The 18,540-nt window shown below is 38.7% G+C and overlaps 2 protein-coding genes across 4 annotated transcripts in view; one reads left to right on the plus strand and one right to left on the minus strand.

Annotated features, from left to right (window-relative positions):
• The window catches only part of LOC128699444 (matrix metalloproteinase-25), a 516,333-nt gene that overhangs the window by 126,523 nt on the left and 371,270 nt on the right, over nucleotides 1–18,540 (plus strand). The gene's annotated exons all lie outside the window — the stretch shown is intronic.
• HisT (Histamine transporter) overlaps nucleotides 13,026–18,540 on the minus strand; it is a 77,990-nt gene continuing 72,475 nt past the window's right edge. For all 3 annotated transcript variants that reach the window (XM_053792196.2, XM_053792198.2, XM_053792197.2), the window contains exons 8-10: nucleotides 17,629–17,739; nucleotides 15,969–16,121; nucleotides 13,026–15,014 (exon numbers count right to left, since the gene is read on the minus strand). In XM_053792196.2, coding sequence (XP_053648171.1) covers nucleotides 14,870–15,014; nucleotides 15,969–16,121; nucleotides 17,629–17,739 — 409 coding nt within the window. In that variant the 3' untranslated portion in view covers nucleotides 13,026–14,869. The remainder of the gene's footprint in view (nucleotides 15,015–15,968; nucleotides 16,122–17,628; nucleotides 17,740–18,540) is intronic.

Consider the following 18,540-nt stretch of genomic DNA (forward strand, 5'->3'; position numbering starts at 1 on the left):
AACTAATTACACGAATACCACCTGGTGGTTAACACTTACACTCACTCACCCATTTGACCATAAACAGAAATATCAATCTCAATCTCAAAATAATGAATCTTAACTAGTCATAAGTTGGTCTGTGATACTCCAATACTGAAACTATGTATGGAAAATTTTATAGGAGTGATTACTTGTACGTACCTCGACATTACATGCATACGAGTAATCTCCTTGGAGGACAACAACGATATTGTTTACCATAGTCACCCACGTAGACATGTGAGAAAACTTAACCACCTCTGGTCACTGCAGGTGGCCCCCTCGACCCTCACAATGTTATCCATATCTATCCGAGACCAGTAGAAATTGGGTAGCACCCTCAAGTACGGCGCTACTAATTAATTGTGCTAACTTTCCTATGGTGTAGAAATATACCTAGTTGGATGAATCTTATTGTGGCTAGCTGGTCTAGTGGCTAACGCGACGGGCTGGAGTTTTGAGACTCTATGACCGCGGGTTCAATCCCGGCCGGGGGTATGGTTTATTTGCAATCGTGTCATTACGATTTCTTGAGTCCTGTATAGATTATATTAGTTTAACTGAATGAAGGGGGGGGGGTAGGTTACACATGGATATACCCATCAAGGAAAAAACACTTGTACATAATCCCACCACTTACCAGATATTCTCTGGGGGTCACTTGATGTAGCTGGATCACCTATCCAATTACAACATACCTAACTGGCCAGTATCAGTCTGCTATAACTAGAAGGGTTACTTAACTGTGGGTGATTGATACTCCTTATTTCCTCCATTCACCATCTCATTTCGATGTCCTGCTACACCGACACGGTTCTCATTCCAGCAGGACGAGGTATCCGTTGGTTTGTCCCGGTTTAGAAGTCGTGACTCAATGAACTTCACTTTCCTCGTCACGGGAGCAACGAGGTCTAGCGTGTTCACTCGGAGCAAGGCGACTTATTTCACTTCACGCATTCTCTTAACTTAGCGTTATTATCATTAATTACATTACAATTCACAAGACGATTTAATGTCTCATAATTATTATACACATTAGAGATCACTCCATTAAGATCTGAGACCGATGAGTGGTGATTAAACCAAGGGAAATTTTCCCCCGGACACAGTCCATGGCGACGCGCCAGTCACCCGGTCCTAGTAAGTAAATTTATTCAGGTATACACAAATACAGTTACATAGAATTATCATACATAGCAGCATATGTGTAGAGAACCTAGGATAACCCAAAAAAGTCAGACAGAGTGACTTATTTCCATTGGGGTCCTTCCCTTATTCACTCATTTTACCACTTTATTACGGTGGTCCCGTAAATCACGTTCCCTCACTCTCCACCAGGAACAGTTACGACACTTCCTATTATGAAATGAGGCCTATATTAATCCTTAGGCCGCCGTGAACGCCAATTTCCTGGTTCCATGCTTTCCCAGCCTCCTCACTCCATTCAAAACACTCCCGCCTCTCGTGCCCCAGTTCGACCTATACCCCCGCACATCTGCGCATGCGCAGCGGGAACCCAGTTGGTCCCATTCAAAATACAAATACATTTTGACCCAAATCAACACATTAAACACTTATTAGGCACTATAGATGCGGAAATTAAATAATTTCCACACTATGTATTGTGCCAAAACAAAAGCATTCACATTGCTAAACTCACAAACTAATATTTAGTCACTTAGCCATAATACCAACTTACCTCATAATTTTGTAATATTTTAAACTTAAGATTTAATTTAAGTCTGCCTGAAATGCCTAGCCATGCTAGGTGTTCTAGTGGTATACTCTGTAATTATTATTTTACTACATGTAAACCACACAATAACCAAATTCTGTAAACTTAGCATTGTAATCCTAATAGAGAATAAACTTTGAATTTGAATTTGAATGGCGTCCTTGTAATATTATTTAAAAAATCATTAACTTTTGGGGGGGGGGGTGTTATCTTAGATAATTTACACTACGTATGATGATCTTACTGATGTGAACTTCTGCCTCAATAAACTTACTAAAGCCCAGCTGTAAGGTACATAATGTTCTTGCTTTTTGTTCGTTTTTGCTGTTCATTACAAACACAAGTCCCTCAAGGAAGGTTTCTTGATGCTGGTTAGGGGCTCTTGATCTTAGGAACTGGATCTGTGCTCCAGTTTCCTGAATTAAACCTGAATACCTTCCACATATCCTCCCCACAGGCGCTGCATAATCCTACGGGTTTAGCGTTTCCCCCTTGATTATAATAATACAAACAGGTGATGGAGTGAAGATCTGTAGTTACCAGGTTGTAAAACTAAGCATAACAATGCATGATATGATAACAACATATAAAATACTGAGAAGAATTGATAGGGGTGTATAGGGACAGGATGTTACATAGATGAGACACAGCAACAATGAAAATAAGTCACTTTGACTGTTTTGGGTTATCCTAGATCCTGTACACATGCTGCTATGATAATCTGTGTAACTGTATTTTTGTATACCTGAATAAACTTACTAACAAGGGGACACAATTGGAAGTTGAAGACTCAGATGAGTCACAGGGATGTTAGGAAGCATTTCTTCAGCCAGAGTTGTCAGGAAGTGGAAGAAACTGGAGAGTGATGTAGTGGAGGCAGGATCCATACACAGCTTTAAGAAGAGGTATGATACAGCTCATGGGGTAGGGAGAGTGACCTAGTAGCTATCAATGAAGAGGTGAAGCCAGGAGCTGTGAATCGACCCCTGCAACCACAGTTAGGTGAGTACAGCAAGGCAGGGCAAGACAAACAAACACAGCATGAATTAGTTTCTTTGCCTATGTATTCCTTCAATCAATCAATCAGTTTATTCTCTTACAATATGTACAGTGTTAATATACAAAGATATCAGAGTAGTCATGCAACCAAGAGGCACTGAAGGCAGGAGTGGACACGACCAGTGACTGCAGGAGTCTGCCAGCCAGCCAGGTGAACAGGTGTCACTTTGGCTGATGTAGCCAGCTTCCATGTAATTGTTCGGTTGATTTTTTTTTTTTTTATATTTTATTGAAAATACACTTCATTACAACAATGAACCCTGTAACCAAGGGTGAAAAACAATTAAATCATAAAACATACAATGTTGCACCATACCGGCATACACAGTTTACCTATAACCCATTACATGTGACAGACAAAAGCTAACAGATACACACTAGGGATACATATGACTGAACATACGTTATAGAAGAATCACCTACACCAGAATTACAATACATTAATATACACATCCCTGACCATATTATGAACTTTGCCTTTGAACAGCACTTACTAAACATGTACCTATATGGCTAGGCTCACAAAGAAAAAGGTACAGTGTATATGGTACTAACCAGTAACTTGGCCTGACACTACATCAGGTTATAAATTTAACTAGAGCAATTTAATAAGTACAAACATGATGCATGCATCTGTTAAAACCAATAAAAGAACATACTACCGTATAGTGACTTATACCGGCCTTTCCCACTTCCCTAAACAGATTACAACTCGTGCCTAATAAATTGATTATTTCCCTCCTACACACTATGCCAAATGACACAACGGCTACATCATACATTCCCCAATACACCTAAAACATAGGTATGTTATACCACAAGAATACAAATGCATACCCAATCATACAATTATAAACCCGACATGTATCCAAGCCCTCACCTTGCATATTACTTAATTTTTCCCTCTCATCATGATCTCAATCATGTTACTCCCACCCACCCCCCTCCCTGCTATACCCACCCCTCTGGACATCCCCACATTGTTGCATAAGTCAGGATCACAAGATATGTTTGACTTTCCATAATTATTAACATAACCTTAAGTATCATGATATCATACCTGAATTAGTTTACAAATCCTATCCTATCGTTTTTGCTTTCCCATGCAGCGTTATACGCTACTACAGAGGCTTTCTTCAGAAGGCATTAATTAACAAATATGAATTAACACAAAGAACACCTGAACTCAGTACTCCCTTGCACATCCCAATTACACACAATCCTTCTCACGTGCACCTAACACTCACCCACACACATGCACGCCAAACCAACATCTTTCGTTTGGCAAGCCCATTTGGTACACCCCTCCTTTTATCGAACGTGTTACACAACAATCTAAACTCGCTTCCCCCCCCTCTCACAACTCTAGCAACTCCCCAACGGTGATTGACCTATAACCCTCAGTGAAATCTCCCTCCCATCTTCCATAAATTTCCCGATTCCTATTCATTGTCCTACAAAAACACCTCGCTAAAACTTGTTTCCTCGTCTCCCCATTATCCACCCCTCTCATTCCCCACGATATGTACACGAAATCCACCATTATATAAGCGACACCCCGTGCTACATTCTCCCCCACCCCCCCTATATCAAGACTTAGTGCTCTCAACACCGACACCCCAGTCCCTCTTATCCTCCTGACCACTTTCCCCAGCCATTCCCTCACTCTCCCCAAATAATCGCAAAAGTATACCACGTGATAGGCTGTCTCCAACTCCCCACATAACCCACACCAACCCTTTTCAACGACACGTCTATTTCTGAGGACTGATCCAGTAGGCAGAATCCCGTGTAAAAATTTAAACATGATCTCACGCACCCTGGGCCCTAGCTTTAGTTTACCAAACAGACTCCATATGGCGCCCCATGCATACATCGGGAACAGCCCCTCAATTGGGGCTGTCTCCTCTACCCTCAATATTCGATATAAATCCCTCACCTTTAATTTCTCTGACTCGTACGCCCACAAAATCTCACACTCCCTCCATTCCCCACCTCCATACATTCCCCTCAAAATGTCATGCAACCTTTGCATGTGTGGCCTCCTCTGTCATCCTAGTCTTTTCCACTCCCACCTGATGAAAATGCATTTCACCCTCCTTCCCAGGTCCAACAAACCTAAACCTCCCTTCCTCACCGGCAAAGTCACCACCTCCCTCTTCATCCATTCACATCCTGAGCCCCATAAGAACCTAAAAACACCTCTAAGAATACGAGTAATCTCAGCCCTCATCAATGGAAAAACTGCTGCTACATACCATACCTTACTGTACAGCAATACATTAATAACAATCGCCCGTTGCAATAATGTCAAGTGATAAGGCCATAACATCCCCAACCGACGTTTCACGCGTTCCACCATTCTCGACGAATTCGCCTCCCTAGCCTCCTGTATGGTCGCCCCATACAAAATGCCACATATTAATAACTGCCCTTCCCGCTTTCTCACCACGTCACAGTCCCAATCAACTCTGTCTTTCCATGCCCCCAGCCCCATGATCTTTGTTTTCTCTACATTTACCGTCATACCTGTCGCCCCTCCAAACATGCGAACCACCTCTCCCAGCTCACTCAATCTTGTTCCCTTCCGGACTAGGAGTGTCGTGTCATCTATGTAACCTACCACATGATGCCTAATCAAGCCCTCCCTCGACCCCGCCCTCCCACACACTTTGGTTTCTACCAACCTATAAAATGGATCTTGCACACATGCAAATAATAACTGTGATAGCGGGCAACCCTGCCTCAAGCCCCTATCCATATTCACCACACTTCCCACACATCCATTGATCTGAATTCTCGCTTTTGCCCCCTTGTACAACGTTTCAACCCACCCCACAATCTCATCCCCAAAACCTTGTTTGCTAAGGATCTGTCTTAAACCCTCCCTTTCCACCTGATCATAAGAACCCTGCCAATCAATCGCTACCATACCCCCTCCTTCCTGCATTCCCTCAAAATTCTCAACAAACCCCTTTAGGATTCTGTGCCCCATTACCATCGACCATCCTGGCAACCCTAGTTGACCTTTTGATACTACTCTTTCCACTACACATTTTAATCTATCCCCCAAAACCTTTGCGAACAATTTGTAGTCTGCACACATGAGAGTAATTGCCCTGTAATCCTTAAGTGAACTCTGCACCTTACCCTTAGGCACAAGCACAACGACCCCTGTACTTTGCTTCTCGCCCAATTCTCCCCCTCTTTCATTCTATTGAACAGCGATACTAAAAAACCCCTTAACTGATTGATGGCAGTCCATCAATACCTGGTGCTTTGCCCCTGCGCATGTCTACAAGCGCCCTCCATATCTCCCCTTCTTCAATATCACCACCCAAAGCTTCCCTGTCCTTTCTCCCCAGAGCTACGGGCTCTACAGCACACACCCCTTCAAGATCCTCCCTATTTACCCCTTTACTTTTCCAATATTGCCCATACGATTCGTCTGCGAACATACTCATCCCCTCCGTTGTTTTTAACACCTGCCCCTCCCTAAAACCTTTCACCTCAGAGTGCACTTCCAAATCCGCTATCGTGGTCGCTGTCCTCTGCTGTTGCCTCCGCAATACACATGCCGATGGTTTGTCCCCCCATAGCACTTCCTCCACTCCCGCCTGCACCCGCACTGCATGAAATCTCTCCTCCTGCTCCTCTCTTAACCTTCTCTTCAGATCATCCATTGCCTCTGTTTGGAATACCCCTCCCACCACTCCTTGCTCATGATAGTATCCTATTCTACTTTCCAAATAATTTGTTAATCCATACTTTAGTTGATTTATACACTTCCCCTCACCCACGTAAAACCTACGAATCCTCTCCTTGGCCACACTGTCCCACCAACGTACAACATTATCAACTCTTTTTGCCTCCTCACTGAGCTTCCTCCACAACAAAGCAACTCCCCCCCCCTCCACTTCCTCATCCTCAAGGAGTCGTGTGTTTAATTTCCAGTAGCTTTCAAACCGTTTCACTAACGAATCCCATGCCACCCCTACCACCACTGCCCTGTGATCTGAATAAATTGCTTCTATGGTATTAAAAGACTCTACTGAAACCCCTTGCGTTATATAGATCCTATCCAGTCTAGCTGCGTAGTCCCTCCTTACATACATATGTTGCACTTCACCTATTCCACCCCAAAATGCATCTCGTACCCCAATATCTCAACACAAATCTCGCAACACGTTTGAGAAATATCCCGCCCCCCCTGGCATCACATCAACTCTCCTTATTATGCAATTCCAATCTCCCCCAATCAATGCAACCCTGGGTAATGCTCTCAAGAAATACAACAGATCATCCCTTACAAATGCCGATTTTACCCTCACATCATTCTCCGCCGGAGCATACACTCCAACAAAAGACACGCATTCACGCATCCACCACCCGTCCACTCTCATTATTCTTCCCTCACTCCCCCCTCAAACCGTTGCAAAACAAATGGGCTTGCCTCACGAATTAAAACACCTACTCTGCCTTTTAAACGTGTCGTTGGCATTACAAAAGCCTTATATCCATTCACCTCCAGCAATTTTCCCACTTTCAAGTTATGTTCTTGTATAAAGGCAACATCTACCTTGTAACGATACAGCAGTCCTCTGAACCATACACACTTACACATAGATGTACACCCAACTACTAAAATTCCTTGTACAACTATGTATCATGTCCAAATATAAATTATTATTATTATTATTACTATGTATGATAACTGTACTTATGTGTACCTGTGCCTAAGTAAACTTACTTAACGGCAGCAACCGCAAGGGCAACCCATCATCGTGGGAGATGATTGATCCAAGTTGAATGATACACTTCAGCTTAGAGAGAACAAGCAGTTTTAAGAGAATTATTATGGGTTTGGCATCCCTAGCTTTGAAGGTTCTCATTATCCATTCTATCAGATGTGATAGATACGTTGTTGTGATCTTTGAGAGTGAGATTCTCTGACATTATCACTCCCAGGTCCTTCACATTAGTTTTTCTCTCTATTGTGTGGTTGGAATTTGCTTTATACTCCAATACAGTTTTAATTTCCTTGAGTTTTCCATAGCAAAGTAGTAATTGAAATTTGTCTTCTCTGAACTTCATATTGTTTTCTGAAGCCATTTAAAGATTGGGTTGATGTCCACTTGGACACTTGCAGTGTCTTCAATGGGTGACACTGCCATGTCTTCCTTTGTGTCATCCACAAAGAAAGACATAGTGCTGTGACTTACATCTCTATGTCAGATCTGAGGATGAGTAACAGGATGGGAGCAAGTAGTGTACCTTATGGAACAGAGCTTCTCTCTGTAGCTGCTTCTGACTTTACTCTGGGAAGGGTAGCTCCAAGGTCATGGGCCAAGCGTCATTAGCCACCATCAAGGCAGAAAACAAAAAAAGATTATACGTATTCCCATTATTTACCCGAAAGTGTTAGTAACACAATAAAGGTAACCAGTGTGACATATTTACATTAAGGTTCTCTGTTTTAAGGAATAACAACAGCCTGGGGTTTTAAATACTGTAATTACTGCTCAAGGGAGGTTTTACATCAATGAGGGGCTCTTGATTCAAGCCCTTCATGTGAGGTTTCTTGATGATGCTATAAGATTCTTGGGCCAAGAAAATGGAGCTAACTTTCTCTTCCTTGGATTGAATTAATTACCTCCCACTCCCCAGGTGCTGTAAGACTCCTAAGGGACCTGACCTCCTCTTCCTTGCATGAAACTTGATGTCTCCCATTTCCTCAGGTGCTGTTTGATCAATACAGTGAATGTAATAAAAACAATGACAATGTGCAGAAAACAGGAAGATAATCACACAAACTTGATATGCCCTTACTCTTCACTAGCTCATAAGAAGTAATAAACTAGTTAACTGCGAGAAGAGAAGGGAAGAATTGTACCTTGATGCAGGTGAAGGGCTTTGATTCAAGGAATTGGTGTAGTGGGGGTTCTAAACTAGTGGGTCTTTTATCTCGTATTGACAGAATAAGACAAAGCCCAGCCTTCTGTACGTTTGCCTCCTATCCTAGTCTGATCTTAACTGACCAGTCTATGCCCCAGCCTGGTGCCTAGCCAGTAAAGGTATGCACTAATGGGAGTACATATTACTGACATTGGAGGTATCCATTGCTTTCTCTTCTCCCCCTGCAGTTTAAGAGCTTCCCCAAATATACAATAATGTAACAATATTATTAATAATATAATTATTGTAATTACTGCATACATTACAGGACAGTAAACAAAGATGATAATGAGAACTAATATTTTTATTTTGTACAATAACAAATCTGTGCATATAATCATATATAAACTTGAAATGAGGTCAGAAAATTCAAAGTTAACAAACAGAACTTTCATATTTTTTACATATGAACCACAATTGTACATAAAAGTTCAATCTTTATTTCAAATGTTAAAGAATGCAGTGTGTCATATGACTTCACAGAAAATACCTGTTGAACAAAAATATGTTAAATACTGCAATGCAGAATTTATAGTAATCAGACAAGATATAAACAGGTTCAGCACAGCATAAAGGATAACAGATACCTGAATAAGACACACACACAACACTTCAAGCATCTTTATTTTTGAAATCTTTCACATACACAGCAGGCAACTGAACTTCTGAAAATCACTGCTTCAACTGTCTACAGTGTATTAGTCACCTCTTCTGCTGACTGAAGCTTGCTGTGCAGGGAAAACATTTCAACAATAAACATACCAAAGTATGCAATAAGATCACAGTAAACAGGTGATTTCAGAATATGCAAAACAACCACTCTGAAAGAATAGAGAAATTCCAAGCGCTTTCGTGACTACTCACATTATCAAGGAACTATGTGAGTAGTCACGAAAGCGCTTGAAATTTCTCTATTCTTTCAGAGTGGTTGTTTTGCATACCAAAGTATGTATTGCATGTGTATCTGATTCATCTACTTTTTGGTATTGCATACCATTAATATAAAAAATAAATACAAGATATCACTTACAATTACTACATGCACTCGATATAAGAAAACAAAAAAATAAAAATCTATTCATGACTACAATGCTGAAATAAAATGTATTTTACATTTATGACTTGAAGACTTATATTATTATACTTAACTCGAGTCAACGTGACACTACAATCAAGACTCCTTCAAGGAGAGGGCTAATGAAGGGTTCTTGATTCAAAGGATTGGAGCTATTATCCCTTTCCTTGGCTCAAACCTGATTACCTCTCATTCAGCAGGTGCTGTCTAATCCTTACAAGTTAAGTGCTCCCCCTTGAATATATTACTATACATTCTAAGATACAAAAGTTGAACATTCATGACTCAGGACCTTAGTCTAGATTCATGATACAGGATCTTAGATCAGTCTAGATTCATGATTCAGGATCTTAGATCAGTCTAGATTCATGATGCAAGATCTTAGTTCAGTCTAGATTTATGACTAAAGAACTTAGTCTGGATTCATGACTCAAAGATCTTAGATCAGTCTGGATTTATGACTCAATATTCCAAATAATATACCTGAAGCTGTATCTGAAACTTAATTTATGTAAGAAAAGCTATTTTCACAGTCTTCGTGGGTTAATTACAGCAAGAGGGCCACTCCCATGACTATTAAATATTTGATGCATCATATTTATAATACACAGGACCATCTTAGGAAATGACTCATTTTCTTGCTTCTCTATGAAGTGATTCTTAAGAATGCATATTATTCATTTTCTAAGATAACTGAAGAATGTAAGTTACAACAGGTCAAATTAATTTCCATTGGCAAGGTAAGGAAAGATAATGTTTTCCATAAGTATATATACGTAATCTATAGTTTTAATGAGTACAGACATACAAGGGAACAATGTCAAAAGACAACTTCTTTTAATAATAAAAGAGTACAATGAAGCTCCCTTCTGGAATGTTTTATAGGAAATTAAGCCACATTCATTTTACATCAACTTATACACACATGCAAAAATGTATACAACTGCTGAGCTCCTTATCCAAATTGTTATATGGAAGACAATACTGGTCCATGTAATTATAATCACATATATCACCACACATATTCACACATTCTCAAAGTCTGTGTGTCTGTTTCATATGCTATGTAAATCGAAATGTATACTGTATGAATATTAATCTATATATTTTTATATAAATCTCTTATTTACATCCACTTGTTTGTGAAAAGAGCTATGAACAAAAAATATGTACTTATAACAATACAATTACACAGTAATTTAAGAGAGCGAGTATTTAATGAACAACTGCCAGAAGGATGCACAGACTCAAGAGTGGCAAGAACTAGATACAGTAAAGTCAGTAATTTAAACAAACATTACTGTCAGAAACATTACTGTATTCAAGATATTATTGCCAGGATGCAGAGGCATAATGATGACAGGTATGGTTATGAAGACAATATGCAGTATGGGCTTTTATTGGGACTATATTGGTACAACACAATGTGACATAAATGGTGTTCTTCATTGGTACAACAAAATGTGACATAAATGGTGTTCTTCATTGGTGCAACACTTCACCTGTGCATTTTAATGCACATGTATCTGTACATTTTGCTCAGGGTTCATGAAACTCAACACTGAAGGAAACAGTCTCAATAAAAGCTTACTCTGCATGTTGTCTTTTTATGCCTATCCATGTTATTGCCCTCTCCCATATAATAAAGTTATCTTGGGAATTTTCCAGGACACATTCCTATCTTGTGCTTCCTAATACATGCCCTTCCATTTGCTACAGATAAAGGAATATGTGACATGTTCTCCTCACTTATATGTAATTGGTTAACATATTACAGCAACTTTTCCTTTCAGCATAAAGTTAGAAATACAGAAAGAAGAAACAATTCAATAATACTTGTGTTCATTCATACATTGGCACATCCACTATCATGTTTTGATGCATTTTATATACCAAAACTATAATACCTATGACTTCAAATGCTTTAAATTAAATTTCCCATCACAACCTGAGCAGAAGTCAGTGTTCGCAAAAATGCATTCACGAAAAATGCATTCCTTGATACAGTCACCCAAAGTAAAATCTTTATCGATTTATAAGCAAAGCACCTAGGCAAACTATCCAGAAAATCATTCCAATAAAATACTTAACTTGAGCTTACTAGAATACTTCCTCATGTAGTACAAGTTTCCCCTCACTTGATCTTTTTTTTTTTTTCTATTATTGTCACCATGTCTGATGCCATTCACTTTCATCAAGACATGCTGGTACTCTTTCATCTGTGCTACCATCTATACACAACTCTTATCATATACCTTTATCCCCTCTATATGATTTTCTCTTGCTTATGGCTACAGTACTATATAAGTACAGTGACACCTCACATATTCAGCCTGCCATTATCCGAACCTCGCCAATATCCGAATAGGCCCTGGGAAAGGGCAAAATTCTAAAATTATTACTGGAACATCCAAACAGCCATTCAGATATAGCAAAAGGCTGACTCAAACTTGGGGTGCACTTTAGTGTACAGGTTGGCCACTAGGACCGTGCTCTTTGCCTTCTTTTTAGGATTATTACAGCTGTGTTTTGTCCAAGGTATCTTGTGTATGACACCAAAGAGGGCCAGGAATGTGCTTACTCTAGAAAAAAATGAGGGAAATATTGTCACATGTGGATGCAGACTGGTGGGAGGCTGGGAAAAATACTACAGAAGACAATGTGCAGGACTGACTAGTGTGGCAAAGATGACCCTGGTGTGCAATCTCTGACGGATGCAGAGACTGCAGAATCAGTGTTGCACCTGGAACATTCCAAACGTGACGATGACAATGACAATGACCCAATGCTTCCAAGACCAAAAACTTCAGTAGCAAGGGTAAGTGTCAAAACACTTTTGGAGTACTGGGAGCATCAACTGTCCACAGTCCATTTGAAAAGTTATGGTCCTGTGGTCCGTGAAATCTGGGAGGCCGTTATTCGAGCCCAGAGTGTGTGGTCCCACCGCCAGATGACGTTGGACTTGTTTTTTAAACCTACAACGCCATCGCTGATGGCGATATGACGGCACAGATGCCCATTTTTCCCCCACACATCCAAAAACTCCATGTTTCCGAATCGGTCTCAGCCCATATAGTTCGGATATGAATATGATAAAAGTATCACTGAGCACCTCTAATTATCTAGTTTTGATGTGAAAGTACATATGCTTGTTGAAAAAAAAAAAAAAAAAAAATGAAAAGTATCACTGTAATTATCTATTTTTGTAACATATGCAAGGAACCTAAGTAGGTACTCTACCACAAACATTAAATTCTATTAAAAACCTGACATTTTAGTACTAATATCACCAGATGAAGAAGTAAAAACATTCTCTACATGGATGGAGACCCCCATCTCTCGGGAAATAGAAAATCAAGAAGTTATAATGCACATTTTCATATCACCATCTTTTGGTACAATTGGAAGTCCAGAGTCAGGCAAGCTCTGTGGCTTAATTAGTCAGAGAGCATATAATATTGTCACCAATAGTTAATAACAACAACTTCATGTTTCTGTATAACTTCATTATTATACATTGTAAAGTAAAAGGTACTATAGTATATACAAACATACTTGGCTAATTGGAGATGCTCTAGAAACTCAGCTTTTTTACAACAATGATATTTGATGTACTGGTATCTTCATATTTTTGGTAACTAGCTATTTTAAATTCACAGGAAAAGCCTCAAAAGAAACAAAAAACTTTTACATCTGGTCAGTAGGTTATTATTTTTCTTAAAAATTCTGAAGACCAGATACGATTTGACAATTTTTTAATGATTATTTAAAATTTATTCCTCATTAGTAAACTTTGTTTCCATTTACAAAAGAATTTTTTCCTTGCAATATTATTTAAAAATGACTGTGTAACTGTGGAATAAATTACTGTACTTGCTGGATCTGAGGTTTACTAACAAGATAAAATAATAGACATTAAATGTTGTGTAGCTGATAAGAACAATATAAAATGTGGACAAATGTTAAGATTTTACAAAAATAGCTGCCCAGTCATATGTTTTATATTTGCACTCGTTTTAAGCATTACACAACTTGTTTATATATTTATTCAAAATTTACATAAATAGTCAGATTTATTCTGCATGCATAAACTGGTACATGATCTATTTTAGATTTGCTTAATGTTACCACTAAAACATGATACTGTCACACAAGGTATCTAGTACCAAAAAAAATATAAAGAAGACACATGTGCAACATATGGAGAACCTTCATTTAGATGCACTGCACACCCGAGGTATCTTCAGTCCAACAAAGAGTACTGGACATAATCACAGAATATATAGTTACTTGGAATATACCTGGAGAGGGTTTAGGGGATCAATGCCCCTGCAGCCCAGTCCGTGGCCAGGCCTCATGGTGGATCAGGGCCTGATCAACCAGGCTGTTACTGCTGGCTGCATGTAAACCGACTTACGAACCACAGTTGAATGAAGATCAGGTGTAGTTTAGCTATGGGTCATATAAAGATTAAAGCCCATGCCAGGACACTGTCCTGGCAAATATTATACGCACGTGTAGTTAAGTCGGGTGTAGTACGTATATACAGTATGTCAGGTCACCTGATGGGATAATTCTGTAGAATTAACTTAGTAAGTAAGTTTATTCAGGTATACACAAAGCATCTACATAAAAGTCCCATGTGCACATGTGTCTTCCTTATGATATAAATTTGTCTGATAAAGCACATGTTATGAGAATATTATACTGATTTCCCTGATCTTCTCAAAGCTAACAGTCTTAGGAGCATACTGACAGAATGACTTCAGATGGTTATACCCAGATCCACACCACATTAATTCAACTTTGTCACCCCTTCTCACCCACCATGCATTCCTGTCTCAAGGAATGCACTGGGGTTATTCTCATAAACTCAAAATAAACTTTCTGCAAGGAGCATCACATGTTTCCCTTATAAGCAAAAAGTGTCCTAAATAAAAGTTTCCCATGCACTGCACATGTCTTCTTTATAAATATAAACTAATACTGTTGACATTAAACTGATAGTTGGATATACCACATGTTCAGACTTGTGGACCATTGTTATCTATATGAATAGCTGTCTTGTGGGCTGCTTGCCTCCGTAGATCCTCTCGAATGGAAGCAGTCATGATGGTCCCCACAAATAACACTGCTACCAGAAGCAAATTTGCTGCCATATCACCATAACTGTTGAGGGTATATAGATAAAGGCTGTTGTAAGCTTATGCACTGAATATGGCACATGATGTATACATTTACATGTAGAAATATAAATTATCAGGTCTAAAAAAACCTAATACTGTACTTCAATGGGATGGACAAAAATCCTATATGATGCTTATGCAAGTAAAATTATTTTTGTAGTGGAATCCAACAAAGATTGCCAGTCAACTAGTACAGTGTTTTCAAGGCAGCTACACAATATGCTTTCCTCACTGCTGTCATGAAGATTGCTACCACATTCATTTAATGTCTTGTAATCTTGGACTCTTAAAGTGCATTTGCGAATATAGGAGAGCCCCGTTTTACAATGGTTCGCCCATAATGCTCTGCATACAAGGGGCTTTTGGCATGTACACCCAATCACTATATTTCTTTGTACAACTATATATCATGTCCAAATAAAAATAAAAAAATAAATGGTGTTTTGATAATGCAGCAAGTTTCAATTATACCCATTCTTCATTTATTCAGACTTTCTACAATAAATGTATTCACCACTCACTATAAGCTAAGGATGAAAATATTAAGGTAAGTAATGTGTGTACTGTATATGCATCTTTTTGGCCTAACTGTATTGCTCACTTAATATATGATAGTGTAAACATGTTTTCAAGCTTTTATATGCATTGGAAAGTGAAAAAAAGGCTATGTTTAACTTTATAGCAATTTTTGCTTTACAGCAGTAGCCCAGAACGTAATCTGCTGTGTAAGCGGGGCCCTCCTGTAATTTAGATGTCTGAATTCGTGCATTTTCTTGCCCTTTGCAATGAGTTCTTCTGGTTACACTGCATTTACAGGAAACACAAAAGGGCTGTCTTTTGGTGTCCCTGAGCAAGGTGCAGTTCAGGGCAATGAGCATTATTATAGTACAGCATAATAATTGTATAAATTGCTAACCAATATGCTGTTGAAACCTACCTGTCGAGAAGCTGACCATCTGCCATGGTACAAAATATACCAAAGAACTGGGCTGAGGCATTGAGCAGACCAGAGCTAGTACCCTCGGCTTCAGGGTAAGTCAATTCTGCAGCAAACTCGAAGCCAACTGGCAGATAACCAGTCATGAAGAACCTTAAAATAAGTTTGATTAAATTTCTGTTAAGTGATTTAAAAGAAAATATGAAATACTGAATAGTACTGAATAAATGACAAATTCCTTGTGCCAGTCAAACCAAGCATTGAATTAGATTTCATTACATATTGCACATTAAAATTTAAAAACACTGCTGAAGGTAGAATATGAGTGGAAACTAAAAAAAAAATAGTAACCCTGCACTGCAGATGCCCACAGTTTTTCTTTTACCATATAGTTAGGTGCAGTATTTTTAAAAAATTAAGTTTTTCTCATAAACAATATTTACAGGTAGGAACCTAGGTAGTGACATACCTTATAGTCTTATCATGTAAATTTGATTTACTGATAAAATGGCACAACAGACTACACAACACATGCAGGTGAAGGTACTTATATAATATTTGTAAACAAATATTTTTATGTAGAAATGTATAACTGTTTTTTTTCAGAAATTGGGTAACACAATACATTTTATATAGTATTCATTTTTATAAATAAATAAACATATGAATATAAACACATATTTAAAATATAAGAAAATTTTGTGCAGATATACAGTGTGTCAGTAATAAATGGATGGCCTTTCAAGGAGTAAGGTGCCTTAATGCTAAAGGGTTCTTGATCCAAGAAATTTGAGCTATCCTTGCCTTGGATCAAACCTGATTACCGCACCTGACCAGCCGGGCTGTGGCTCGTACGTTGGTTTGCGTGCAGCCAGCAGTAACAGCCTGGTTGATCAGGCTCTGATCCACCAGGAGGCCTGGTCACAGACTGGGCCGCGGGGGCGTTGACCCCCGGAACTCTCTCCAGGCACCTCCCATTTCCCAGGCACAGTATGATGACTATGAGTTAACTACTACCCTATGACTATAACAATACACAAACACAAATATAGAGAAAAATACAACTAGAACATGACTCTGAGGTTGTTAACTGAAGCAACAATCCAAGATATTGAAAATATAACCTGAAATACAAAATATTTGAAACAACAGAACTCTAGTCATTGCTTTTATTACAGACAATTGTGAAGAGTGTCACTGACCCATATGTTACTTGTGATAAAGATTCCCCTTAACAAACCCTTCAAGAGAGGTTCCTTGACACTAGTGAGGAGCTCTTGATCTAGGGAACTGGATCTGTGCTCCAGTTCCCTGAATTGAGCCTGAATAACTTCCCTCCCCTTCACAGGAACTGTATAATCCCTATGGATTTAGTGCTCTCCCATGATCATAATGCCCTTAACAACATCACTGTCGGCAGGTAATGCCATGCCTCCACAATGACTAAGTTATACAAAAAGACATGAGAGTGAATACCAACCTCTGAGCTGCATTAATAACATTGTAAAAATAAGAAGTGCTAAAAGAAGATATTTCAAATATGAGAACCTTACATTGTTAGGAATATAGAATAAATCCTGCTTTTTTGCAATAATAATAATAACAATAACAATTATATATGTACAATAATGTGTACAGTGTATCTAAATTAGTGACTCACCCTAATAGTCCAGCCATAACGAATACCATCCACAAGGTTTCCAGGTGAAATACGAAGGTGTAGCCAAGCATGAACACCATTGACATGATGTATACCAGAAGTGTCACAAGCCTGATAAAATATGGTTAAAAATTATAATCACATGAGAATATGGTTAGCATATATTTATTGGGATGAATCGAGTTACCAAGACTGCTGTATGACAACATTGTTATCCAAGACTAGTCATCAGATTCATGTGGCATTAATTAGGTGTCCATACTTAAGTGTGCTCTAGAAAAGTTCATCGAGTTCTGCTTAATCATTTCAGCGCTGTATGATCCTAGTGATTGAGTGCTTAGTTTTAATAATAATAATAATAATAATAATAATCTGCTTAATCACTGGTACCCCACTATAAAAAATAAGATACCACAATAATTTGTTCTAAAAATTACTCTTAGAAGGCTATATTGACTCGATTAGGCCTCCAAAATTAAAAAGAAAATACAGGATTAAGAAGTATAATATTAAGAAACAAGAAGATAAAGTGCATAGTGAATATCAATAAATGTAGGATTTGTCATCCTGTATGTTCATGAGGCAGAAACATAAGATCAATATCCCTGTCAGAATGCAAAACATTTAACACGCTTCCATTCCACAAAGATATAACTGTGCAGTAGAACTCTACATCCTTGGTACTTGCTGTCTATCAACCTACAGTATCTATCATTTATTACTGAGGAATTAAACAAGTGTAACATAACAAATTAACACAAAGAGAAAATATTTTGTGCTTAATTACCTAGTCTAATCACTTTATCTAACTTCTATGGGTTATCCTAGGTAATTTACACTGTATGATAATTGTACTATGTGTACCTATCCCTGAAACTAATCTGTTAACGTAATTGTAAAAACTGAAATTTA

Source organism: Cherax quadricarinatus, chromosome 61 (assembly GCF_038502225.1).
Source record: "Cherax quadricarinatus isolate ZL_2023a chromosome 61, ASM3850222v1, whole genome shotgun sequence".
In the NCBI taxonomy this organism is placed as follows: Eukaryota; Metazoa; Arthropoda; class Malacostraca; order Decapoda; family Parastacidae; genus Cherax; species Cherax quadricarinatus.